The following is a 21661-nucleotide window of genomic DNA, read 5'->3' on the forward strand; positions in this document are numbered from 1 at the left end:
ACAATACATTATTAGACTATATATAAAATTGTTTATTAAAATATTTTATAGAAAAATACATTTATTTACACCTATATGCACAAGACATTTTGCTCTCTGCCTTCACATATGTCATAGTTACACTAATCAACAGCTCACTACTGTGCCAACATCTGCGGAGTATGTCATGTAAAATAAAAGTGGATTGGCTGCACCTTTACAGTGATTTCTGTTTCTGACCGGCTAAAACAACTAAATATAATGACATTAGTTCAAAACTTACATTTCCCACCGAAGAAACTTGACCTGTGTCTATGATGTATTATTTCCTGCCTACAGCAGCAAATGGGTTCACAAGATGAAGATAAGTGTCTGGGATGTTTTTAGCTGGAGAAGTATAGTAAACTTGACTTTCCCATTGGGCATCACAGTAAGCTACAGTAAACCATTTGGCCCAAGCCTTGAGCCATTGAGCTATAATCTGTAAACGGGACACTGAAGTGCTTTAAAACAGTCTCCTGTTGCTCACAGCCATATATAATGTTGGAGGATGAAAGTCCTCAGCCCTCTGTGACACGTTGCTCCCTGAATTGCCATGTCCTCTGCAGTCATCTCTTTCTCAAATCCACCGTAGATGAGGTTGGACTTTCCCTGAGAACCTTTGCACTAAAAGTTGTTTTCTTTTAAAGGAATGACTCAGGGGACGCTCACGTCAAGCCCTGCGTGTAAACGTGACAAGCCATTAATGCTTCAAAGTCCTCAGTGACAGTCACAGTGCAACAGGACTGAACTGTATGTCATGTCCTCAGTAATGATAGACTCTGATCTGGTTGTTGTCATCCAGGCCCAGCTGGAGCAGGCCGCTCTTGGTTGAAGGAACCGGATACCGAGTGAAAAGAGGTCTGGAAGGCGGAGGAGTTAAAGACAACGTAGCATAACGCTGTTCATGAAACAGTCTGACAAGTAATGGTGCGCTTTGGGTAATAGAGGGCAATAATGTGAAGTAGTCAAAGGTCAACAGACAAGTCAAAATTACATCATTAAACATTGTTAAAGTGAAATAGTTAAATAATGAAAATAGAGCTTTCTACTTTTCTGGCTAGCTAGCAACAGTCCTCAATTGCTGATGTTAAACGCACGCACAAATCCTGAATCAGTTAGGAATAAGGAAAATTAGGAATATTGGGAATATTGGGAATAAATAAATAACTTAAACGTGAGCCAATCATTCACACTTTCGTCGACATCTCGGCAGTGCCTGACGTCACCTAATCCAAAAATGGGCAATAACGTAGAGTGTGAAGTAGCTGAGGAGGACTAAATAAAGCATTATATTGTATTCCCTGCTCCTCCACTTGCCTCCCTTCCTCATGACTTAGTCCATCCCACCGAGGAAGCCTGGAGAAATGCAAGGAAATCATGGGAGGAGATGGGAAAGAAGCCAATGTGTTTTAGAGGGAGATGAGACGTACTTTCCTCTGACGTGTCCCATGATTCGTCGGCAGTTTGGCCCAAGTTAGCAACCGCTTTAAGCTGCACAGCTTCCGGGAAGGCTGCTCTCATGTTTCCTCGCCTATAGCACCTCGATGCTCGCTCCTTGGGGTAGAAATAAGTCTTTGAGACGGTCTACACGGAGGAGAGACAGAACCCCTCTCGGTTCAACCGAGAAACAAGGAGCTGTCAAATAAGGGAAATCGCTATGCTTGCCTCCAGTGATAGCAGCCACCTGTCACTCAAAGAAGTACGCCTTTAATTATGCAGAACTTTAGGCCTTAATATAATTTAATCAGGTGAGTTAAAAAAAAAATGGGATGGGAGAAAAACGTGCTCTGGTTTATTGGCATTTCTTTAAACCAATCACAAATAGCCTCAGGTAGGAACTTGTTTTGGTGGAACATTCCAACAGAACATTAACAGAAAACTCAGATTTGACAGATAGTCTAGATAGCTGTCAAGATTTATCCTGCAGAGATCTGAGGAGCAGTTAACAATAGTCCTTAGAAATCAACAATAATTTAAAATAGCAACACAAAGAAAGTGCGAGTTAACGGACATTTGGCCAAAATGAGGAAGATCCGGCGGAATTTCCAGAATCAGCTGAACAATCCCAGAAGTGAAACGTCGTGGATATAGACTAGTGGGGATTGACTCCCTCTTTGAGCCAGCCTCAACTGTTGGCTCAATAAACTGCATTTCATCATTTTCATTTTGCAGCACCAGAGGTTGCTGCTTGGTGCCAAACTAAAATAAGCTTGTGAAAGACAAAAAGAGGTTCAAGAGATTCAACACATTAGTGTGTGTCTGTGGATGAGTATGTGTTACAAAAGGATACATGCTGGTGTCTTTCTTGCGCATCTCCAGCCACCTCTTGTTGCCGTCAATCAGCCCCTGCAGCTTCTGGCCGTCTACCTCCCCTGACTTCTGCATGGGCCGCAGGCTACGACCATGTTCACTTAGATACAAATAGACCCACACAGTTTTAGTATTGTTGTAAGGACATTTCAGACAGTGGGGCTGTGTATGCAATCTATAGCAGGATCAAAGGTGCATTCCAGGTTACCTAGCAGGAATGTATGATGAGTACGCAGAGGTAGGCCCCATGGTGCTGGAGGCGATCGGGTCCATAGCTCCTCCTAGAGAACAGAACAATAATTCAGAACCAACAACAATGATTGCAACCGATAAAACCCCTTTATAACAATCCAATTTAATAGTGCTGCATTCGGTCTGAAGTTAAATGAGCCGTCTGTTGGCTTACTGGAGAATATCTGGCTCCATCTGCTGTTGATTAGATCCTCAGAGCCGCTCAACCCACTGCTGTTGCGGGTACTGAAAAGAGGGGTGGCTGCAGAGGTGCCTTGGGGTGCCCAGTTCCAGGACGGCTCGTGGAGCCTCACTGGGGGAGGTGGGGCTGAGGAGCCGGGACCCCGGTTGTGCATCTGGTGCATGACTGCTGCAGAGGTGGAGGTGGCAGTTGGGGTGGAGTGAGGTTGAGACAGATGCAGAGGGTAGGCTGAATAGGGTGTGTCGTTCTGCCTCTGGGCCAGCGAACCCAACGCACTCAGCACGGTGTTGAGCTGGCTTGAGATCTGCTGCAAAGACTCTCCTAACTCCTGGACTTTGTCCGGGACTGTAGGATGACCTTCTGACAAGAGAGTGAGGGAGAAATGGAGATAAAGAGAGGAACTAAGCAATGGAAATATGTAATAATCTAAGAAAAGTTAAGATAAGATAAAACTTCATTCATCCAGAGGGAATTTGCTGTTCAGCAGTTGCAATAAAAAGTGGTAAAGTGCAATTATAAAAAGTCTAAGAAAACAACATGGTGCAAATTCAAAAATATACACAATGTCAAAATTAGGTTTTATATATATATATATATATATATATATATATATATATATATATATATATATAAACAGTGAATATGTCAGGTTCTTTGGTAAAACGATGATTGGGTTACCTGTTCCATTCAATGGGTCCACAGTGCTGCTGAGGTCAGATTCAGTCACATCAAAAGTCACCTTCCTCTCTCCTGCCAGCCGAGACAGACCCTCAAACAGAGGCTAAATGGAGAGAGCCAGGACATGAAATGACACCAGAGAGCAAGGCAGAACTACAGTGTTTTTAATAGATGTATTCATTCATTAATTTTACCCACCACCCTGAATTTCCCAGCTATGAATAAAGGTGCTGGATGACTTCATGAAGTCTGTTGCACTGAACATATAAAAGTGCTTAACTAAAGTGAAGTATCACTTTAACAGAGTGTGTTGGCGGATGTTTTCTCCTGACCTCATCAGCTATAGAGCTCTCTAGCTGCTGGAGTTGCTCCTCTTTCCTCCGCAGGAGAGTGGTTCCTCTCTGAACCGCCCGCTGCAGCTCCACCACATTTCTGGCCTCCTGACAGAAGCAGGGAAAGAAATCAGCACTTAACACTTATTTCCAATTAACCCCGTCATAACAGTCATCACACCAATTATTGTTCAGTAGGAGGTGGGTCATACTGCTCCCTACCTGCTGGAGGTTTCTCGTCATCTCCTCAGTAACCCCTTCATTGTGGCTGGGGTCCTGGAAGGAGCTGGTCTGGGCCGCCCGCAGAGCTGCCCGTCTCTCCATCAGCCGGCTGCTCTCCCTCTCCAGGAAGACTTTGGTTTTTCGGATGGATGCGTTATGTGTGGAGATGTAGCGTCGAAACCTGGACACATTAGATGTGTGGAGATGAGGGTTAAATACACACTTGTGCCCAGCTCTCAACGGCCGCCTTCTAAATAAGGAATGAACAGTGATCAACAGTTATTTTCATAATCAGCCTCCATTCCTCTGATACCAACCCCCCTTCCCGAGCACTGGACCTAGGGTGGCGAGGTCTTCTCCATAGCTGCCCCCTCCCTCTGGAACACTCTGCCCAACACATGTGGGACTGCACAAATCTGCTATATTCAAGAAAGTACTCAAAACTCACCTTTCAAGAACTTATTTTAATGTTTGGTTTAATGTCATGAGTTACCTTTTCATCCTAGATTATTTTATTTAACTCGTTGTGTACACTGGATTATAGTGTCTCAATAAGCCCTCTGTAAGTAATATGCATTACAGTATCAGTAGAATTGATGATTCTCTGTGTAGAAAGTGGCATTCCCTGTTTATTTATTTATTTATTTATTTACTTTTTTATTTTTCTGTGGCTGTAGTTGTGTTTTATGTATGAAATTTCATGTCATTCTGTGTAGGATGGGCCACTTAGTGGCATTATATGTAAATAATTTAAAAGAAATGTAAAACAAATATATAAATCTATATCATTCAGTAGAGGTAAACATATTCTGTCTGAGTAGACAGTGCCGTTTCAGTTTTTTTTTCCATTTTAAACTTCAGGGGAAGCACTATGGGTAGCAATATGTAGAAAATCTGCGTATTAGCAATTATATAACAACTTTATATTGTTCAGAGACCTAAAACAGACTTGTAGTACATAAGTACCATGTATATACCAAATGGCTTTATTTACGACCACAAATGTATTGTTGGTTTTCTATGTCTCTTATTCTCCTTACTCGTCCATGCTGCTGTGGCTGTCGGGTACAGGGGAGAGTGGAAGGTCCTCCAGGTCTTCTACATGTAGCGGTGAGTCTCTTCTGTCACTGGAGGGCGCTGTCACCTCTGCTTTCTCTGCCTTCTTTTTGTCCTGTTTAGGTTCTGGTCTGGTGGAGATGCTTGCTCCTGATTCTAGCTCACTGATTGGACAAAATGGTATTATTATAAAATGTGAGTCATAATTAATAAAAACAGGAACACTGGATATCATTACATTCTCAGGATGCATGGGTGCCTTTTGTGGCAAACTATACCTGACTCTGCGACTGAGATGGTTGCATCTCTCCTGCATCAATGCCACCTTGCTCTCCAGTCGCTCTTTGTTCTCCTTTGACCTCCTGCTCTCTTCCCTGGCTTTGTCTCTCTCCTCCCGAAGCCTCTCCCCCTCCTCCTTGGCCTCACTCCTCTCTTCCCTGGCTCTCTGAAGGAGTTCTCTGGCTTGAGTTTTCTCCTCTCTCATCCTCTCCAGCTCCTCCATCAGCTGGTCTCTCTCCTGGATCAGCCGGGGTAAGGCCTAGACACACACACAGACAAGTGGAGAAACGAGGTATTGATAAAGGGATGGGTTGGTGAATGTATTCTCTCTTTTCATGAAAAAAAGTGGGATGTCCCACCTCTATCTGTCTGTCTACTTCCTCCTCTTCCTCTCCAAGCTTCTTCCTCCTCCTCTTCAGATCTGCTACCTGATAAGAGACAGAAACCATTAGTCATGGGGTTTAGGTTAGTGTTATAGTTATTAATAGTACACACAGTATGGGATAGAAGACCTTGGTCTGCAGCATGGCCTCCTGGCTCTTCAGCTCTCTGGCTCTCAGCTCCATCTGATCTTTTAGATCCTCCAGTTCTGACTCCTAATAGAACAAATAAGACAGATTTATTCTGTGGAATAGATTGTTTACTTTTTTTTTTTGAAAAAGCTTCCCTATACCCTTAATTTGGCAAGCAAAATGTAATTTGTATGTATATACTGGAGTTTTACATTAAAACCATCCACCCAGTGTAAAGGATGACCTACTTTATGAGCCATCAGTTTTAGACCATGAAAGTCCAACACTGCATCGTTAATAAATGTGTGCGTCTGTCTGGTCTCACCTTGCGCGAGTGTGTCAGCTGTGTCTTTTGTATCTGTGTGTTGAGCTGCAGGCGGAGTTTCTCCAGTTGGACAGCATGCGAGGCCTGCAGATGCTCTCTGTCCTCCTGCAGAGTAGAAAGCAAGCGCGCCCTCTGAGCAGTCTCCTGGAACACACAAACACAACATTTTTGAATTGCATTATAAAAAACAAACAAACAAAAAAAGAGAAGTTGTGGATTTATTTATTATTAATATAGAGCCTGTTCTTCTTTGTTTATGCATGTGAAATGTGAAACGTAAACACTATCTGACCTCATCCAAGTATTTCTCTCTGATGCTGTTCATCTCTCTTCTGTGGTCCTCCCTCAACTGCTCCAGCTTCCTCTCGTGATCACGCTGCACCTCTTCCCGCACTTCCTGAAGAACATCAGCTAGCTAGAAAGTAAAAGTGGAATTTTTTGTTTTGTCTGAGACTGGCGATTTTTCATGACAGACCGACGTGCAAGAAAGACACTGATGACAAAACAAGAACATGACCAGCCAGTGAAAGGAGGGAGGGGGACTGTTGCACTGTTATTGTATGAATGTGTTTCAATTAAACACATAGTGGGACCATGGGAACATGTGCATGCACACAATCTTTCGACACATGCTTTGCTCTGAGATATAAATACATGTCTTTGATTCTGAATAGAGATTATTTAACAGAAACAGATAAAATGATGACCAAGACTGAATATTACGAGTCCAGCAAAGATCGTTTTCTTTTGCAAAGAAAGAAGTAAAAATAAGTAGAAAAGTAACTAAAGAAAAGAAGGAAAGCTTATACACATGGTGATGAGGATGACCTAACCTCTCGGTGGTAATCTGCCAGTTGCTGTTCAGGACGTGGACTCATGTACTCCCTCCTCTTCTCTGTTATATTGACCTTTATACAGACAAATAGCACAAACACAGAGACAGACAAACATAGGGACAGATCATTAATCTGTGTCCCTCAAGTCCAATGCCACCATGTACCACCAAAACAGTTTTTAATATGCCACCCAGCTAACATTGCGTGACTCATTTGTTTTTCACTCCAGATTGCTTAATAACAATGACACTATTCGAATTTGGCTATTTACTAAACTTCATGAACCTGATTTTCAAACAGGTGTTTGTTTATCTTTGTTGTTCCTAGCATTTGTGTTTAGCTTCAGTTTGTGTAGAAGGGGATATCCCTTATTAGTCATGCAGAGGAGAAGTCTCAAGGCAGTCATGCCAGGTGCAAAAACAACATTCAAACCGACATTTTAAAGACTAAATAATATTGAAATCAAAGATAAGCCGGACACAAGCAGGCCAGCAATCATCCTCAGTCACCTCGTGTTTCAGGGAGTTCAGTTTCTCCTCCCTCTCTCCCTGGAGTCTCCTCTTCTCCGCTTGCAGCTCCTCTTCCGACTCAGCCTTCAGACGTTCAGTGTCCTGCCTCTTCTGGGCCTCCAGTCTGTCGCGCTCCGCTACTCGCTCTTCCTCTAGAGTGATGCTTAACTCCTTCAGCATGACCTCACTCTCCTTCCTGATCACAGGACACACACACAGGACAAGCAGATTAAGCATCACTTTGTTTTCTTAATCTCAGTTTTTATGTGTTAATGTACTGTGTGTGTCTGACCTGAGTTGGTGTTGCTCCCTCTCCCTCTCCAGGCGGACAGACTCTCTGAGCTCCTCCAGTGTCCTCTCAGACTCTTTATTCAGCCTGGCCTCCTCCTCTCTCCTCTTAGACACGAGATGCTGCCGTAGAGCCCTTTGGGAGACACGCATACATGTGTATTTATGAATTAAGAAATTGTTCTAAAAGTGTTAAGTAAAATATGTGTATCTATGCCTACCTCAGTCTTTCCTCACTCTCCTCCTTCAGCTTCCTCTCCTCCTCGTCTTCTTTTTTCCTCAGCTCTTCCTGGAAGAGACGCATTCTCTTCTCCTTCTCCTTCATCACGCGCTCTCTCTCCTCCTCACCCTCTTCCTCCTCTTGCTCAGCCTTCCTCCTCTCCCACTCCACCTTTCTCTCTCTCAAACTCCTTTCCTCTTTCTCTGCCCTCTTCCTCTCCTCCTCCTGCACTTCTTTCTTTTCTATGTCTTTCCACACTCTTGAGCTGCCCTCTTCTTCCAGTGGGCTCTCCTGGTTTTGAAAGGGGGGTTCAGAGTCTTCAAGCTGGGTGTTGGAAGTGCGGACCAGCCGACCTCTGGAGGTCTCAGGCCTTTGTAACCCCAGAGACATGCCGAGGCTTTCGGTTTTTAAACGGAGCATGTCAGCTTGATCTGAGTGGGATGAGCTTGAGAGGGAGGGCGAATGGCTGAGCTGGTGGAGGATGAGTCGGTCAACTTTTGGAGCTAGAGGGTTGTCTCTGCCAGCAGCCTGCAAATGGCTGAAGAAGGAGAAAGGTGTTAAACCCATACCAAGGTATAAAAAGGCTGTTAATACCCTAGTATTGTGTAGAACTTTTATTGTTACTTTATCAATGGACAAGTTGTTTATATTTGCTGATGCCCTTCTTTTGATGATATACATACAATGGTTGGGAGCTTTACAAAGAAATGTTTGAGATTTCACAGCTGAAATTACAGTGAAAACAAAAACTGCTGAACTTTGGGTTTCATGGAAAAAAATGGATAAAGGCATCTAAAATTAACTTCCAGCTCCTTTGGCCTGATAAGAACACAGCAGCTGTTTTCCAAGAACAATGTCAAAGAAAAAACACACCCCTTGGCAGCCTTAGCCTCCTTTGTCTTTGCCCCCCATTCATTCTCCTCTTCCTTTTTTGTTTCCTCTTTATCGTCTCTCTCCAGTGGACTGATAGTGCCGGACAGGTCGTTGATGTCCAGAACCTTTTCCGACAGCTTTAGGATAAAACAAAAAAACAAAAACTTAACCATTACAAAACAGATTTACAGTTCAACAAACAACTGAATGGTGGTGAATGGGTGTCACACTGCCTGATCCGAGTACCTTGACATCTATGGAGGATGGAGCCTTCTCGATGTCTTCACTGGCCTCAGACTCCTGCAATAACACAAACACAAATAAAAACACTCAACAACAAGGTAACGGTTCTTAATAAACACACAAACAAAATTGCACAAGCAACGCTAAACACTGAAGACACAGAAACACACACAGCATAACGGCAAAAGCAGAGCGTACACAAACAAGCTGGCAGGCGTACTGAAGTGAAGACAGTCAAGCAAGCAGTCTTGGAAAGTTTGGGGAGGCAATGGCAGGCGATGAGAGACCTGTGTGCCTGGTCAAATAGCTCAAAATCCCCCGTCAATCTAAAAGCAGATGGACTTCCAATGGGAAAAGGGATCAGAACTTTCCAATCCAGTCCTCAGGGGCTCAAATGGATCCGTCCTCTCACCAAATAATATTGCAGTGTGCAAGTGATGACATTCAGGCTTGGAGCCCCTAAGGCAGTGGAGTTGGATTGTGGGAGCTACATGCACCTGCGTGCAGAGATCAGGCAGGATCAAGGTTGGGGTCGGGAAGTAAATGGGGCAAGGTGTGTAAGCACGCAGAGAGGCAACACCAAACCCTACCTCTGCAGGAAGTGGCAATTTGTCTGTCTCATTCTTCGTCTTGCCAGCAAGAGTTTTTCTTATTTGGTCAAGTGTTCTAAGGTCACTCTGCATCATCTTCTTGTTTAGCTTGGCGGGTTGAACCTGAGCTGCTCCAGCCTCAAAAACCTCAACGACTTGCTCCTCACTCTCCGATGTAGTTTGGGGTTTTGGGGCGTCCGATTCATCATCTACCTCCAGCCCCTCCCCCTCTGTTTCTCCCCCTTCACTCTGTAGACATCTCTCGAACACCTCCTCGTCACTCTCTATCATTTTCCTCTGGCTCAGGGAGCATCTCTCCAAAGCCTCATCGTTCTCACCCTCATTCTCCTCTTTTTCCTTTTCTTGCTCTCTTTCGCTATTTATCTCAACCTCCTCCTCCTCCTCCTCTTTTTCCTGCTCTCTTTTGATATGTATCTCCACCTCATCTTCCTCATCATCTTGTTCCTGTTCTTGCTCTCTTTCACGATGTATCTCCACTTCCTCCTTTTCCTTTTCTTGCTCTCTTTTGCTAGATACCTGCTCCTCCTTTTCTTGCTCTCTTTCGCTATTTATCTCCACCTCCTCATTCTGCCCTTCTTCATCATCTACACTTCCCACAAGCTCTTCCCTCTCTTTGTCATTTTCGTCTTCCTCTTCCTCCTCCTCACTACCTCTGTCTTGATCGCTTTCGAAGCATTTCTCTACAACTTCATCGCTACTTTTCTCAAATTCTTCCATTTGCATCTCTTCCTTCACCTCTTCTTTCTCCTCCGTTAAACTCTCCTCCGCCCCGTCACTCTCCACATTCTCATCTCTGCCTTTGGCCTTATGCTGTTGGCTTTTTAGGCAACTTTCCATGTCACAGCATTCCTCTTCTACCTTGTTGCTCTCTACCTCCTCCTCATCATCATTCTTGCTTCCAATAGACCCTTTACTTCCTCCCTGCTCGCCTTCGATCTCTTCCCCCTCTTCTTTGGTTTCCCTCTCATCTGCTTCCTTGTCCTGTGCCTCTCCATCCTCAATCTCATTTTCTACCTCTCCGTTCTCCCCTGTCTTTCCCTCCTCTGCTTTCCCTCCTCCTTCATCCTCTCCCTTCTCTCTCCGAATATCCTTATCTTCCTCCTGCTCCAGCTCCTCCTCCTCCACCACCTCATTCCCTTCCTCTGCTACCTTCTGTTCAGCAGAGTTTCCAGCGTGTGCTCCCTCCTCCCTGACATGGTTTCTGCTGCCTACCAGTGAGGACAGGTGGAGGCGGCGGCCCAACAGAGAGTCCTTGATGGAGAGGAATAAGAGGAATTGTCCATCCATCCAAGACAGAGACAATAAGGAAGGCGTGCAGAGACACAAGGGAGAGAAAGGACGAAGGAGGGCAGGTGAGGGAAGGAGGCAGACAAAAAAAGACTGTAACCCCAGCTGAAAGACGTTGGGGGTGGGGGCGGTTATCTTAAAACAACTGCACAAAATTACCAGATCATGCATTTTTCAAGGACAAAATGAGTCATTTCAGACAACCAACACACAAGAAATAAATCAGTCAGTCAAACAAACAAATAAAAATATACATGTATGCAAAGAAAAACATACACATATTCTTAATCTGGGTCTCTCTCACACTCAAACACAGGCACTCACAGAGGGGCAGGTTTGTTTGATGAATGTAATTCCTCTTTCAAAAAAGCCAGTGTGTAAATGTTTTTGGACATTGTAACAAAGAGTAAATGCATTACCAACTTTCAACAGAAGGTAATGTAAGAAATGTTCATAGATTCAAAATTAGGACTGACTTTTTCCCAGAATCTAATGGCAATCATGGGGAGATGTACTGGTCTATCCCAATGGGGATGAATACAAAAAATTAGAGAGGAATGATAGTGTTCATTGTTTTGAACCATGCTCCTTATGTTTAGACAGCAAAGCAGTAACAGTGACAGTAGGAAGACAGCAAGACAAAGAGGAAGGCACAGTAACAGCCGTGCCCATAGGACAGATCCCAGCAGCATAGCAGCTACAGGAACACACCCGGGGTCACGGAGCAAAGGTTTAAAGGTTTAAAAAGGTCACACGAGACAAAGAGAAGGAAAAAGAGATGGTTTAGAATCACAGTTACATGAGACAACAAGACAAGTTCACGGTAGTGATACACAAAGAATGTGTGGAAACAATCAGGCTTGCCGCACACCTAAAATATGTGTATATATTAGCATCTATATCCCACATAATTAAATAATTATCATTAATTGAAAATGCAATGTGAAGTTATTAATGGCTGCATTTTAATCAGGGGGAAAGGTACCCCTTTTCTTTAAAATATACTTTGTCTTGAACATCTATGGCTTAGTGCGCTGCTATTTTATATTAATGAACGTCCGTAACATTCAAGCCATTGCCAAATGAGTTGACACAAAGCTAATCATAAAACTCTCTCTGTATTTTCAGTATGGCTATGTTTACAAAATGGTGTTGCCCGGCGAAGTTCCCACGCTGCAGCTTGAGGGATGGGTTTTACTGCTAAGAAAGCAGCATTCAGCTTTGGAGACGAAGAGGACTGCTGCGAGAGGGGAAGGCATGGCAAAAAACCCAAAGAAGCGCCCACACAATGTTTCTGTCAGTGATTGTACTCCGAAGAAAAGACCTGCAGGACTAAATTCCACCAGACAAAAGGTTACGGATGTCAACCCACTGCTTCCGGACAGGTTATTAATGGGTTTTGTAATTGAATTTTGCTATTAAATTTACTCAACCTAAATGATGTGCTACTAGCAACTGTGTGGAGGAGGAGTAGGAGTGCGCTCAACGAAGGCTTGCATCATGTGAATGCCCAACATCAACACAGTTAATTAGTCATTAATTAGAATACCTAATGGGCGTGACAGAAACTACGCACTATAGCTTTAAAAACACAGTGGAAAGAAAATTAACCTCGACAGTTATGACTATGCCTCAGATGCCAGGGTTGTGCTTCTTAAATTCACGTCAAGTCATGCAACATATAAAAATAAAACACTATGGCCATTCAAAGAACATGATGATGAGTACCACAGGTGTTAGATACAGAACATCAAAATGAGAGAGCAAGGAAGACAAAGAGCTGAGAGAGTACGTGTACGTGCGTGTGTGTGTGTGTGTGTGTGTGTGTGTGTGTGTGTGTGCGTGTGTGTGTGTGTGTGCGTGTGTGTGTGTGTGTGTACCTGTTGGGATGGTGGTTCAGGGCTGTGGTCTCCAGATAAGGCCAAGTCCTGCAATTCTGGATCTGTTCTCTCCTCAGCTGGAGCTTCACCACTGGCTTCACTGTCCTAGAAAACACACATACACACACACACACAGACACAGACACACACACACACACACACACACACACACACACACACACACACACACACTTGAAAACTTTCCACTTGAACTGATTAAATAAAAGAAAAAGAATATTCATACCTAAAAAGAACTGTACTCTTCTCGAATCAACATGGAATGAAACTGAATTAAAACCATCTCATCAAAGACAAAAGGCACCTCGGTCGGTCTGAAATATATCAGTAAGCCCTACAACAGCTGTTCTCATTTTCTTTTTTTTGACAGTAGAATATATATTTTTAGAACCAGAACCGGTTCTGTTCAAAGCAAACCATCATGTCTACCTCATAATGTAGGCCTCCTCCAAGGGCATCCAGGTCTAGATGAAGGTTCTTCAATAATCGGTCTGAAACGCGAGGACTCGGCTGAAAAATTGACAATGTCTGGTTAGACAGGGACATGAAATATAGGAGCAACAATCATTAGGCAACAATCTACTTTCATCATCTTGAACTTGTCTTGAGGTTGAACTGCACCTCGTTTTTGGAGATTTTCTTATTGTCATCATCATCATCATCATCATCATCATCATCATCATCAAAGCCAGGCAGAGTGAGAGACACCCTCTCCTCCTGCCTGCTGCCTAAAACACTAGATGCTCCACTGCTCCGAGGGCCCTGACAGAGAAAGACATTTATTATAGTGTACTGTATACTGTAATGGTTTGGGAGATGCTAACAATAACAAATCAAATCATATGGTCCTCTATATAGCAATGGGCTCTTACCCCAAGGGAAGTCTTTAGGGGCTCCAGTCCCCCAGTGCTGCCAAGGGACCGCCGCAGAGCAGGGGCCGAACCAGGCAGTGGGCCTGGGCCAAGAGCATCCAGACCTCTCAGAGGAGCCAGGCTGCCCAGGGGGGATGGTAGAGGTCCCAGGGCTGAACTCAGTGCCTGTAGGAAAAAAGACCCAGTGTCCAACGCTTCTCTTGCATCATACTCAGTATTGATGAAGTACACGTATTATTTTATCTATTTAATTATTATTTATATCTTATTTAATCCATGTAACACAAAGTGAAGCATTTCTCCACCCAAAAAAGGTTAAATACAAAAAAAAAAATGATACTGAAGAAAAATACAACAACAACTCACTCCAGGAGTTTTGAGCGGCTCCTTCTTCTTTTTCTCTTTCTTCTCCTTCTTTTCTTTCTTCTTCTTCTTGTCCTTGTCCTTCTTCGCCCCTGTGCCTCCTGCAGCCGCCGTGAGCTGGGCTCGCTCACGCTCCTGGGCCACCAGGCGGCGGTAGTGCTCGTCGCATGGGTGATCCCATGTGGACTGTCCCGAGGAGAAGTTGAAATAGTAGATATCCCCTGTCACATCCTGGCTGTGGGGGAGGAATGGGGAAAGGAGGGGGGTCACTTCGGCACCTCCAAAAAGGCCCAGAAAAGTGAAGGAGAGATGATGGGTGGATGGGTGGGTGAACGTAGAGATGTCACCAGAGGTAATGTTGTCACTGAAACTGAACACTGCAACAAATACACTATAATACATCCAAAACCTGTAACCCACAAAATAATATCACTTAAATTGTTTTCTCCATAATTTGGTATCAGTCTCTCAATCGACAGGGGTCAAAATGGTGAGGTAATAGACCCTAAATAGTGGCTTAAATTCTAGTTTCACTTGGTTTAGATGCTGATTGTTGCTTTATAGAGAAAGATGCTATGCATGCCCACCTTCAGGTTTTTTGAGAACAGATCGTCACCCTTGATTAGTTCCATGGACACAAACACTCCCACACTACATTACTGTTAAAAGGCACTATGACAAATCAAACTTGCTTCCGGGACTGCTTGTATCTCTGGTGCCTCACCAAGGCTGTTCACAACAACTTGAAAAAAGAAACCCAGAGTAAGACTGTAATACCACATTCGTAATGCCAAACATGATTTCATAATACTGTACATCCAGTGCAGTAAAATCGTCTCCAGATTAGAATCATCTCAAGGTTTCCTGTGGGTGGCCATGCTGCTGAGGCTCCACTCCCCAGCCTCTCTCCCCTTACTCACCAAGGCTTCCACTCGGGAGGCAGAGGGGCAACGATGCCTTCCCTAGCCAGCCACAGGAGCTCCGGCTCACCGTCGGGATCAATGCCAATCTCTCTTGCGTACTCTTGGATCTCTGATGAGAGAAAGACAAAGAGTGATATGAGACAAGATAAATGTAACAGTAGTAAATTATACAGCATCTAGCATTTTTAACAACTCAGTAAGGCAAACTAATCCCCTCAAAACAAACATAGTATAACAGAAAGCTATAAGGGTTTAGGAGGGGATAAAAACTCAGTATATTGACATTAAATAAAACTACTAAAACACTGCAGTTTTTCCACATTGCTGCTGTCAGGAAGGATCCTCCCATTATCTATCATCAGTATCAATGTATGATAGATAATGGAACTATATACTTTATATGTATGGGTAATGTTATAGATAATACATACACAGAGTGAGTCAATCATATCTTTAACGGCAGCCATACCCAGGGTATTACCCTCACCACTGTGTACCTTGTTCAGAGGGTGTATAGCTTTCATCATAGTCCTCTTCAAGGATCAGTTGGTCTCCTATGAGAGCAGCTGCAGTCATGGTTACTGCAGAGAAATGCAAAACAGGATGATTTGCACGAGACAGGGAGATATAACGAGCAATACAGTGGCAGACAACTACACGAGGTTGCATGTCTCGCTCTACACCCTCAACCTTTCATTATGCTGTGTGAAGATTGTTACCTTGCTACAGCTGAAGGGGGGTGCGCTAAGCTACTCAAGCTAGCATCTCAGCTAACTTCAACTGCTAGCTAGCTGGGCGCCATAAAGCTACTTAACGTTAGCTCAGTCAGCTAAGTAGTTGGAAAACAGCTCATTCGTGATAAATGATTTACCTTCCAAACTTTCAATCGTTTTCTCATTAGCCTCTGTGGCAAAACCGACCGGTTATAAGTTGTTTAATAGAGACATGGTGTACGCAGAAGGGAGAAAGATATGAAAGTTACAGTACTAACAACATCTCCAAGGACGCTTCCCTCGTTTCCTGTTGACGATGGAAACGTAGCTCTGACTGGCTAAGAAAAACGTGGCGTTCAAGTATCCTCGTAAGCTCCCATTTCATCCACATATTCAGCACAATCGTGGCAAAATCGAAATTTGAAAATATGTTACGTTTGTTTGATTGACAAACGTCACAGAACCGTTATTTGTTAAGCAGGTCTATTCAATTCAATTGTATTTTATTGTATTTATAGTGTCAAATAAATCACAACAGAAGTTATCTCAGGACATTTTACAAATAGAACAGGTCTTTAATTTACAAAGACACATTCACCCAAAGAACATGCATTTGGTGCGAAAGTGGAGAGGGAAAACTTCCATTTAACAGGCAGAATCGTTGGGCAGAACCAGGCTCTTGGTGGGAGATGGCCGTTGCTTTACTGGAACACGGAGACACAGATACAGATTCACAGTAATATGATTGATAATCATTGTTGCAGTTGGTATGAGAGTTGTTACTAAAAGAAAAATAAGTGATAATAATAGTAGTGCAAATTGGCCACAGGTTGTAGGATTGTTCTCAGGCAACGGAAAGCCAAAAGGAACATCCATTTTACAGTAATGAATGGTTGGAAAAATGGCCAAAATAGCCAACAACAGATATTTCTAAAGAAATTGGGTGCCCCTTTTTGATATTGAATATCTAACTAAGGTGAAGCTGTACTAAGTGTAAGATATATCATGTCATTATGAGTATGTGCCTGATAGAAGGCGGACCTTTCTGCAGCACCAGAGCAATCCCGGAAGTGGAACATCAAGAAAATGGACTACACACTGTACAATATTACAGATGAATAATAATATGACTCTGTTACAAAGAACCTAGAGTGACTTTTGTCCTGATCTCTTTACTCAGGGTCTTAACCACAAGAGGGCAGACTAGGAGAGGACTGATGCAACATGACTGGTTCACTTGACAATTTATAATAATATATATATATAGTTTTTTAAAGATTATTTTGAGGCATTTTCAGCCTTTATTTTTGACAGGACAGCTGAAGCCATGAAAGGGGAGAGAGAGGGGGAGGCAAACGGCCACGGGTTGGAGTCGGACCCGGGCCTGCTGCGTTCAGGAGTAAACCTCTTTAGGTTCCCGCTCTACCAACTGAGCTATCTGGGCACCTCTTAGACATGCTTCAGGTACATGAATAATACAAATCTAATAAACACATTTTCATAATAAGTAATATGTGCCAAATAGTTATCCAGAATCTTTGACATGCATGGGTTGAAATAAAAAGGATTTCTCTTCCTGCTCTGGGTTTGTCAATAGTGTGGGCGGTTTGGGTGAATGGCCTCTATCTTGGGCAATGGTAGCTTTAGCATTTACAGACAGGCCTTGAAACACAGATGTTCACCATGACACCTACAGTAAGATAAGTTTGTTGGAAAACCCCAAATCTGAAGCAGTGACCCATTCTGTTTCATGAAATTTTGTTTGAAATAAAAAAAGCAATACAAACAAGCCAATGTGCTCACCACTATGCCCATTTCACACCGAGGGTTGAACCAGGGTTGAATTACTTTAAAAGGGTTAAACGACTCAGCTTCGAGCTCCAGGTCAAAAGGTGGTTAGGACGCGGGCGTCGGGTCCATTTTAATGTGAACTGCACACAACCAGGATTGCTAACCACTGGGATGGGACATACTAGGTCATGTTAGAAATGGGGGCACACAGTCGTGATAGGGCACTTCACACTTTGAAAAAAAAGTTTTTATTCATTTCCATCAAAGCTATTGCTCTCTTTCTTTTTCTCTCTCCTGCTTGCACGAGACACACATTTGCAGCCAACAGTCTTTTTCTCTTTTTTTGGGGAAATTAAATGGAAATTCCCTAGCTGAGTGATCAAGTTCATCCACCAGTGTTGTTCAATCCAACACTGGTGGATTTAGTGTGATGACGTCTGTGTTTGTGTTTCCCCATTGGTCATCGACGTTTCCATCTTTATTGGCACAACACTGGCTTTTAACTTCTATCACCCATCAATAAGAAGATCAACTTCTGCAATGTGTGGGACAAGTACGCCTATGTAATTTAGCAAGAACTATCACAAACAGCAGTGACAGACAATTTCTATAAAAATAAAGTGGAAGGGCAGATTTTGATTTTATCATGTAAAAATCGGGGGCGGCAGGGAGAGCGGAAGGAAAATAAAAAGGGTTGGTAAGCAAGGAAAGCATTATTTGATCATTTATCAGAATCAGATCATTTATTTTCATAAATGTGTTGTAAAAGGTTTGTAATAGATTATCAGTGTTGTTCATGCAAGATTTGTTTGTGCTTCATGGAAAGAATAGACAACTGCAGCAACAGCAGATCTTCCCCCGTCCTAAATGGTCTTAACTACTCTAGTAATTGCTTGTTATCATTGCAATGCAGTGTAGCTAGTGTGTGCTTTGCATATTTCCAATGAATTATTAATCTGCATACATGTTGCTTATGTAGCCATCAGTGAAGTAAGTATAAGTACATATCTTATTTGAGAAATTACGGAATTAAATGAATTATCCAGGTTAAGATCGAGCACCCAGTCTTTAAGGTCTTGTGAGTTGAGCATTTTTTTATTTTAAATAAAGATTTTGGTCATTTGAAGACTCTGCAGCAATAGCAGTTTGTCATAGCATTTGCTATGCATCAAATGTGTAAGTGTAGTGCTTCACTAAGACACATGTTCTTCTCATGTTGGCAAGCCCTAACATTTAACTGTACACTTTAATCCCACTGTATTATCTTTGGAACAATCTTAAGAGCAGCAAATGGCTACAGAGGCTCATAAAAGGATAAGATAGTGTTTCCTATCACCGGTCAGAACAACAACTGGTTGGCAGAGAGGTGCCCAAGTGCGTAGGCCTACTCGTTATTGTATGATTACGTAAGCGTTCATCAGTATTTGTGAGAGTATTGTTAATGATTAAACATGTATGTCATCCGAATTTTGCTCCTTCAATAATTTAGGTTATTTGAGTTCAGGGTGGATTTTCTTGCTGTCAAGCTCTACAACCCACAGGGCGATACAACCTACAGTGACACTCTGCGACCAGAACTTTGGTCCAAATATCTGTATTAAAGCAGAAGCGAACTCAACAGATGTGACATTGCAAAACCACATCACTACAGACTTGGCAATCTGAAGTGGTGTGTGTGTTGGAGAAAATGGAAGAGTGCATACAGCTGAGACAACCTCCCCTGCTAGTTTGAGAACAGTGCTCCATCTTAGAGCCAGCTGGAGCAATGGCGTGACCTTTGAACCTCAGCTAGGGCCTGATTAAATAGTGGACTCCTGATTAAATATTTATCAGCTCCGGGCAATTACTCCACATCTGTCTGGCTGTTTGATTGTCACTTTAAAGCTTTAATGCGTAACTTTCTGATATTAATGAACATCCATTATATTCAAGTCATTGCCAAATGAGTTGCTACAAAGATAATTAAGACTATCAGCTCCACACAACTCTCTCTGTTTTTCTCAGCATGGCTGTGTTTAGAAGATTGTTGCGTCCGGTGACTTTCCCGTACAGTAACTCGAGTAAGGATAATTACCTCTTCTGAAGAGTGCATCATGTTTTTTTAATCCTCTGTGTCCTCCTTGGCTACTAGCAACTAACTTTAAATTTAAATTAAATGCCTTAAAAAAAGCCCAGGAAAACAACTCTCTGCTCTCCATTGACCTGTATTGTGTGAAAGTGCCTCCTTTTCTATTCCATCTGCTAGCAAATGCTGGTATCATGTGGACGTGCTTCTTTTCAGAGCATCAATAAATCCAATTAACTTTGTGTTAAGGCCAAAAACCAGTTCAGCTGTTTTAAATATATTTGGCGCTTGTTGTATTAAGTGACAGTTGCCTTTAATATCACGAAATATGCAACCATAGCATTTGTCTTGCCGGCTCAGTGTACTGAGTTCGTATAGATAACAATTACGATGGTAGTAATTTAGATAGATGACTCCATGTGGATGCTGATTCAACATGGTGCAATGCAAGCAGTCTCAAAGGTTGCTGTTCCAGATAAGAGTCATTCTTTTGACAAGGCTCTGAGCTCAGAGAAGCTGATATGTGGAGCCCTTCTCTCTCAGGAGCCAGGGGAAAAGCCCCAAAGACTACTGTTCAATGACAGTACAAGCTGGAGCCACTAAGAGGGGCCATGTGCTGTGATCTAATTAGCATTTACTGTTCTTAGTGTGAATGATTACTTCATAATTGTATTTAGTATATTAAGTTTGAAATAGGTTGTAAAATGAATGCTCACTATTTCAAGTTGCTTGTGTATTCTGACCATTGGTTCAAAAGTATGTTTTTTTTGGATAGTTTGCCTGGCCAAATAAAGAACTTCACAACCAGAAATGCAGGCATGTACATTAGCGGATGTCAACTACAAAGCTTCCACTGCCATATTTTCACATTGTCTGCTTTATTTTGCTAATTAGTCTCAGACAAATGGCTAGACTTGATAACATAAGTCTGAACCAAGCAGGCATTGATGTGGATCACAGAGGTGAGATCTCCGTCACCTCTCCGTCTTCACGGCCTCATCAAGCTCAGTTTGGCTCATATCCATTCATCAGTAAAGTGAATGGGTTTTTAGTCAGGAGTTAAGAGCAAAGACAGACGCCACAGTGTTGAATAATAAACAACAAAGGCAAATGGAAGTAACAAACGAGAAAGAAGGATCAAATGTAATTTTGGTTTTAAATGGACATAGAGGTATTGCTGCAGACAGACAACCATGAAACCACAACAACAAACACAAAGGGAAGTGGTTTACACTCCTGAAAATAGAAACTGTACACAAAAGTAATGAAATCCAACAAAACAGATCTTCACATATAGTAAATTAATATACAACTTTTGTTGAGACAGTGATAGAGAGTTGACTCAACTGCTGGTACTCACCAAAAAATATAGGAACATTTGTAGGTTGACAGGCACATACTGGACCATGCAGACCATTTTATCCACCATGTAGGTGTCATTCTGCTGGTTAAAGTCAGCATGAACTAAAAACGTAAATAGCATTCTTCCAGCAAGCTGTATTGTCGCAAGCAGCTACTATTGACTACTTGGCTCTTTTTTCTGTGCACTCTGTTCTTATTCTACATTATGTACAAGTTTTTCTTTTTCTATTAGAAAATTGCTGGTAACTAAAGAGATTTGCAATTCACGATTCCTTTTATTGTCATTCAGCAAAACAAAGATCTATGGAAAGCATGAACAAAATTACGAGAATGGCTCCTTTAAAAAAAGAGTCATAAGGTAGAGTATACGAATACATGTTTCTAATGTAAATGGACTGTATTTATATGGCACTTTTCTAGTCTTAACAACTACTCAAAGTGCTATTACAAAGGAACCATTCACCATTTACACACATTCATACAGTGTGGCGGAGGCTGCCATATAAGGGGCCACCTGGTCATCAGATAAACACTCACACACATTTACATTTTGATGCACAGCATTGGGGGCAACTCTGGGTTCAGTGTCTTGCCCAAGCACTTTTTTGATCTGCTCCGTTTCAATTTACCTGTCACATC

At 42.6% G+C, this 21661-nt stretch overlaps 1 protein-coding gene across 1 annotated transcript; it reads right to left on the reverse strand.

Annotated features, from left to right (window-relative positions):
• Positions 1-291: 291 nt before the first annotated feature.
• On the reverse strand, positions 292-16145 carry LOC117942359 (centrosomal protein of 164 kDa-like). The gene is made up of 28 exons (XM_034867770.1): positions 15963-16145; positions 15589-15672; positions 15089-15200; positions 14172-14403; positions 13806-13970; positions 13555-13695; positions 13363-13443; positions 12916-13020; positions 9141-9194; positions 8895-9031; positions 8280-8559; positions 8023-8090; positions 7806-7937; positions 7514-7709; positions 7002-7076; positions 6461-6583; positions 6169-6312; positions 5844-5927; positions 5691-5759; positions 5331-5590; positions 5037-5216; positions 3997-4177; positions 3775-3882; positions 3443-3545; positions 2738-3124; positions 2540-2612; positions 2312-2431; positions 292-881 (listed from the first exon to the last, which is right to left on the reverse strand). Exons 2-28 carry the CDS (start codon positions 15665-15667, stop codon positions 785-787), a joined length of 3786 nt encoding a protein of 1261 aa, XP_034723661.1. The 5' UTR covers positions 15668-15672; positions 15963-16145; the 3' UTR covers positions 292-784.
• Positions 16146-21661: the final 5516 nt, after the last annotated feature.

Source organism: Etheostoma cragini, chromosome 3 (assembly GCF_013103735.1).
Source record: "Etheostoma cragini isolate CJK2018 chromosome 3, CSU_Ecrag_1.0, whole genome shotgun sequence".
In the NCBI taxonomy this organism is placed as follows: domain Eukaryota; kingdom Metazoa; phylum Chordata; class Actinopteri; order Perciformes; family Percidae; genus Etheostoma; species Etheostoma cragini.

Bases quoted from the DNA above. Each gene is read 5' to 3' on its own strand.
- LOC117942359 (XM_034867770.1), bottom strand. From the start codon at position 15,667: ATGACTGCAGCTGCTCTCATAGGAGACCAACTGATCCTTGAAGAGGAC. The intron at 8,091-8,279 runs GTGTGGAAAGAC...CGTCTCTTCCAG, and splicing joins AAGAAGAGGGCAGCTCAAGA to GAAGAGCTGAGGAAAAAAGA. The intron at 2,613-2,737 runs GTAAGCCAACAG...TCTGTTCTCTAG, and splicing joins ATGGAGCCAGATATTCTCCA to GAGGAGCTATGGACCCGATC.